Source organism: Neoarius graeffei, chromosome 21 (assembly GCF_027579695.1).
Source record: "Neoarius graeffei isolate fNeoGra1 chromosome 21, fNeoGra1.pri, whole genome shotgun sequence".
NCBI lineage: Eukaryota > Metazoa > Chordata > Actinopteri > Siluriformes > Ariidae > Neoarius > Neoarius graeffei.
Window position 1 is genome coordinate 45,274,680 of NC_083589.1, and position 6,000 is coordinate 45,280,679.

The following is a 6,000-nucleotide window of genomic DNA, read 5'->3' on the forward strand; positions in this document are numbered from 1 at the left end:
AGTTTGATATTTTGTGAAGTTAATTTTCACCCCTGTGTACAACACAGTCAGGGGCGGATCTAGAAAAATATTTATGGGGTGGCAAGAGGGGGGCAGGAAGTTTTGAGGGGTGGCAACGTATTACAGACGTGTATATATACTGAATTTAATCACAGTTATCACAGTTTGACGACAAATAGTATGTACACACTACAAAAGGGCACGGGCTGCCATTTACAAACATACAGACAAACTTAATCTCATGCTTTTATTGTTCACGAAGAACACACATTCTCAGATGAGGTCTATACCGTTTCTGGACAGTTTTATACTGTATATGCAAAAGAACAGACACTAAAAAACAACAACAATAACAACACTGCTTCAAGTTCAGCATGATTTAAACCATTTACACCAGTGTCACATTTTATAGTTTTATTTTCTCACGCTTTGTAAAGGCTCACCAGTGAGCATAACATGAACTTGTCATGTCTACAACAGCTGAATGCGGCGATTTCCATGTTGCTCAGCAAAACGCTTCACAAATTTATCAAGATCTAATGCTTTTGTGCGCTTTGATTCAATGCTGAGTACAGCCAAACTTGATAGTCTCTTTTCTGTCATAGTCGACCGCAAAATTTCCAAACGTTTCCTGTTGGTTACAACAACAACCTTCCCCTGCCCTTCCCCTAACCTTGCTGGTTGCATGTTTGGTTCCCTGAATGTTAGCCTAACGTCCCCCTGACGTTGTAGAATGTTATGTTTTAGTTAGATTTTGCTTGCAACTAATTAGCAACATCAACACATAACTGCTAGCACATCTACATGAGAAAACTGTCAGTGATGAATGAACAGGCAAATTTGGCAGGTCTTGAAAGTTTAATGAGATAAAATATCAATAACAAATTTGAATTAAAAAAATGTCTGAAAATAAAATAGAAAAGTTTCTGAAAGTGTAACGGTGCATTCAATAAAACAATCATATATATACAAAACAGAATAAAATAGAAAAGTTTCTGAAACGGTGCATTCAATAAAACACATTCAGAACAGAATAAAATAGAAATAACCGTTTTTTAAAGTGTAACTGTGCATTCAATAACAAAAACATAAAATAGAATAAAAAAAATCACTTCACAAAAAAATAGAATAAAAATCACTGTTCACAAAAAAAAGAATAAAAATTCACTGTTCACAATTCAATTGTCCATCCGTTGCTGCTGACCAGCTGATCTGAAAAGAAAAAGGAACAAATGTCTAAAAACAAGAACAATGAGCACATATCCACAAAAGCATGATAAACCACCCTACTACCAACCACGAAATTTCTGTGATTGCACCAAATTAGAGAGCAGAAATATACTGTGTGTGTGGTGCAAATTTTAGAGTCTGCCCAAGGCATTCCTCCACTTCAGCTTCCGTATGGCCGGGAAATTTTTTGACACATGCAGCTAGAAGGCAAAATAAAGGAAAGTTACACATCAAAACCTAGTCAGTCAAGCATGGCATAAAAGTGATGTGATCAATATATAAACACTTACCCTTTATAATCTTGCACAGAATGAGGTCATCAAAGGACATTTTGGCCCGTCTGCCCCGCAAGCTGTACTGGGCGAGGACCTCATTATTTGCCACTCGGCGTAGCATACGGTGAATGGCTGCCCCTAAACCTGCCCCTCCGACAGTTTCAAGAAAATGTTGCTGTAAAAAAATAAAAATAATTATACAATGAAAATTACTGTAGCGAGCTTATACAATACACACTCACACACACACACATATGATAGATAGATAGATAGATAGATAGATAGATAGATAGATAGATAGATAGATAGATAGATAGATAGATAGATAGATAGATAGGGCAAATTACCATCTTGTTCCTCTTGTCTGGTTGTTCCAGACTCCTATCCAACTCCAGCAGCTCCATCACCATGCTGCATGGTTTAGCCAACACCACATCTTCTTGCTGGAGTTGAGGCGTGTGTGTCGGGGCGTTGGTCTCCACCAATGACTCGATCTTGTCAAACCTAGCCTCGGTCCTGTCAAACCTAGCCTCGATCCTCCGCATCAAGCGACTCATGTGGGCCTCTGTGACTATGGGGACAAATGTGATGGAAGTTGTAATTTATAATGTACTTTCCTGAGTGAGTGAACTAGTTAAGTGTGTATAAAAGTACTTACTTCTCTCAAACATGGCTGCGATAGCCGAGACACCCTGTCCGTCATGAAGCACCCGGCTGCTGGCTGAAGTTTTCAAAAAGAAAATATTAGTTTTCCTGTTCATGATTTTGTATTCCAACATCTGTAAATGGGAACTTGAAAGCAACTGTACCTTGAACAGAGTCAAAAGAGGTTTCCAGTGATTCTTGGAGGTGCCTGGCTGACTGAATTGGGTGTAGTGCCCGGCTGCTGGCTGAAGTTTTCAAAAAGAAAATGTTAGTTTTCCTGTTCATGACTTTGTATTCCAACATCTGTAAATGGGAACTTGAAAGCAACTGTACCTTGAACAGGGTCAACAGGACTTGGGCTAGGGTGGTGAGGACTGGCTCCAGTCCCGGCTGGTGTTGACCCTGAAAAGATGGTGCATATGGATGTTAAGTCATTTATTGGGGGGGGGGGGGGGGGGGGGGGTTTCTTATACATGGTATTCGCCAAAGAAGAAACTATGATAATACATTAGACATTTACAAATAAATTGAAAAACACTTACACTTACATTGTGGTGGTAGGGGCATTGGGTCCTGCTGACCTGAAAAGAGCACACAAACATCAGATCAGTCACGTAATATGCACCGGTTATTCATCATGAATGTTAGCTCCAAGCTATGAATGATGATTTGGGAACTGTTAACTTACACACAGGGCTTCCAGGTACAGTCAGAGTCTTGGGTTGCTTCTTGGTTGCTGCTACCACTGGAGCAGAATCATCTGGAAGGAAAGACCATACAATGTGCAATGTAAATTTCTTGTAAATGACTTGAAAATGAACACTGAATTGAGTAACTAATGTTGTCATTAGTGAAAAGAGCTTACCATCATCAGAGGATTCGGAGACAAACCTCCTTGGGCGCTTATGCTGCCTTATTGCAAAAGTGTTCACATCCTCTGTCTCAACACTTGAGGACTCCATCAATTGCAAACACTTCTGTTCAGCTTTGGCGTATGAATCTATGGAAAATGACTTTTAGTCAGTAGCACAAAAAAAAAAAAAACAGTGCTGCCATAGAGAGAACAATTCAGTATATTCTATGTAGTGCATAGCAGCGATAGCTCACCTGTTTCGTACCAGGTTTTCTTAACGGGATGTTTGGCCCAAGTTGTATTTGGTGCTTGGCACTTCACAACATGCAATCACACATTGTGTGTCGTCCAGTAGCAGACCATGCCATGCTAAAAATATATATAATTAAAAAATATATATAACAAGCATATATATATATATTTGTTATCAAAAGTATATAGGCATATATGTAAGCATACATATTTGCTATGTATCGACAAAAAAAAGACTCGTACCTCAGAAGTGTGTCCAAGCCATGAAGATGGCACAACCTCAATAGCATTGTCTGTGAACTCAACAGTGAAGCTCATCTGTGAAAACAAAGGCATCATTAGCAAGGAAAATGGAGCAAAAGGTATTAGTTCCCTTGGCTGGCCTATGAAAACTCCTGTAGGTGTGAAACAGTCTATTTGGTTTTAAGAAAACATTACAAATAAACATGGCATTAAGATGGACATATTTTCCCAATCCATCCTTTTTACATGGCTAAAACACAGAATCTCCCATTAGCAAAACACATTTTGTATCATATTTTGCAAGTGTACACAGCAATTACCCTAAAAGGATTCCTCCAAAAAAATCATTGTGATGGTTAAATTGCGTGTGTGGATGTCTCCTAAAAATCATGCAGGACTGTCATGAAAACATTAGTCTGTTTCTGTGGCTCCTCAATCATCAAGGCCTGTTTTGTGAGTTCACATTCTGGCACCAGCTTCATGACACACTCACTCCTTTTCACTCTGAAGCACCCAATGATTCTTGAATCACAAGGATCTGTGAACAGAGGATCCACCCTCTGAAAGACCTTGCACAAAACCATGTCATTCCTTTCTTCAATGGCCTCACAACATTTGGCACCTGCCAAAATGTACGCATTGTTTGGTCTTCGGGTTTTCTTTTTCGGTGCTGGAGCTGTGGGAGTCTGATCCTGGTCCATCTCCAAGAGCCTTTTAGCCACTTGAATTAGTGGTCTATTCCCTGATCGGACAAGACGTTTCAGCTTGCCCAAGTAGTTTTCAAACCGGAAGGCGCTGCATGCATCAAGGCATCCAAAGGTCTCTGCTTCATCTGTTAAATGGAGCATGCTGTGCACATTATACACCATGAAGTGTCTGCCATACAGCTCTGCAGTCTGTGACACAAAATACACCATCAGGTTTAGTCTGCATACTTGCCGGCTAGGTTGGGAGAAACCAAAATGTTCAGTGCCACACTGAAAGCCATGAAATGCCTGTACAGTGGCCTGGACAGAATGCCCTTGAGCACTACTTTTCCTGTATACAGGGCAAACTGGCGCAGCTCTGTAGCTTTCCAGCGGTCGACTTCTTCCAAGCTCCTGGGCTTTCTGGTAAAACAACTTGGTATATATATTCTCTCAAACCACACAGTCTTCTGCTGACCTCTTGGAGCTGTGTAGTTGACAGTCTCACCTTCCTGCTTCCCCTCACCCATTCCACTAACAGTTTCCTCATGACACCTAAACAAGCTTGGTGCATGTAATCAATGGGAAACATTTTGATCATATCAATTGGAAGTTGCAGGAATGGGGACACTGTATAGCCCTCAGTTTCCTTGACAGCCATCTCTCTTCTGAACAGGTCATTGGTTCGCAGGGTGCTTTGGACATCAGGGTATGTTACACGGCCGTCTTCCCATGTCCCTTTCTGTGCACATTTGTCACATCCATAGTATCCTGTGCACAGTTTTGTTGCTTTGACCATTGCCTTGGCAGGCACATCACATACAACACAGTGCATGACAACCATTTTCCCTTGAATTCCAAGCAGATCCTTCATTTCTGCAACCACATCGTTGAGAAACTCCAAATCATTCGGTTTAGCAGGATCAGATGTTAAGGTGACAGGAAAAACATGAGTTGGACTCAGATGGATGGCACACAAGACAGGCCACAGAGTGGTCTTGCTGTTTTTGAACAGTGGAACACCATCAATGTTCAGAGACAACTCCAGGGTGGTTATTTTTTTCAGAACCTCTTGTGGGTAGTGGTTTAGTTGTGCTTCAATAGCTCTCCTTAAACCAAAGTGAACATACTCCATTCCTGATACTGGAGTTGACCTGATGTCTCTTGGGGTTGAGAGAAGGGTTCTTGCTGTTGAAGGCAACCCTGTGTGTCCATTGGCTTTTAATCCTACAAGAAGGTCATCAAGTGCAGAGTGTGTAATCTGGTGTTTTAAGGCCCAGTGTTGTAAAAAGTCCTTTAGTGAGCTTTGTGGGTCGTTTTCCTCAATGTAAGAGTCACTGGTGTCACTGCTATCCTCCACATTCATGGGTGTGCTCCATAGCGCATCTGATGCAAACTCAGTACCAACACTACTGCTTGTTGGTACTGTCATGCACTCTGGCTCTTCTTCATTCTCCTCTGCCAGTAGTACAGATTGTTCTTGCAGTTGCTGCTGATGTTGACAAAGCCTGGCCGCTTCTTGCATAGCCTGCTCTGCCTGTGCAGCATCTAGTGCGTCCTTCTCCTCTTGCATTTCTGCTCTCAAAGCCTTTCGCACCGCTTCCACCTCTCGCCGCACCCTCTTCCATCTCTTTGTGTAGGCTTGTCTGGCCAATCGCTTTTCACTCATTGTGGGGAAATACAATGTGACTGCAATGACAAAACTAAATGACTAACACATTAACAGCACATTGGCACAGTACACAGTAATGCCACAAGTCAATTGATGATACTAAAAACATGTTCATCATTCAATGAATGACTTAACTTTATCAAA

General features: G+C 41.3%; 1 protein-coding gene across 1 annotated transcript; it reads right to left on the reverse strand.

Annotated features, from left to right (window-relative positions):
* Positions 1-1,178: 1,178 nt before the first annotated feature.
* On the reverse strand, positions 1,179-3,308 carry LOC132869970 (uncharacterized). Its single transcript, XM_060903534.1, has 11 exons — positions 3,258-3,308; positions 3,016-3,150; positions 2,839-2,910; positions 2,699-2,731; positions 2,484-2,552; positions 2,315-2,395; positions 2,164-2,226; positions 1,853-2,076; positions 1,521-1,680; positions 1,343-1,430; positions 1,179-1,212 (listed from the first exon to the last, which is right to left on the reverse strand). The coding sequence occupies exons 2-11, from the start codon at positions 3,110-3,112 to the stop codon at positions 1,179-1,181; spliced, it is 921 nt and encodes a 306-aa protein (XP_060759517.1). The 5' UTR covers positions 3,113-3,150; positions 3,258-3,308.
* Between the last annotated feature and the right edge of the window lie 2,692 nt (positions 3,309-6,000).

Bases quoted from the DNA above. Each gene is read 5' to 3' on its own strand.
- LOC132869970 (XM_060903534.1), bottom strand. From the start codon at position 3,112: ATGGAGTCCTCAAGTGTTGAGACAGAGGATGTGAACACTTTTGCAATA. The intron at 2,396-2,483 runs GTACAGTTGCTT...TGAAAACTTCAG, and splicing joins TCCTGTTGACCCTGTTCAAG to CCAGCAGCCGGGCACTACAC. The intron at 1,681-1,852 runs GTAATTTGCCCT...ATTTTTTTACAG, and splicing joins CAGACAAGAGGAACAAGATG to CAACATTTTCTTGAAACTGT.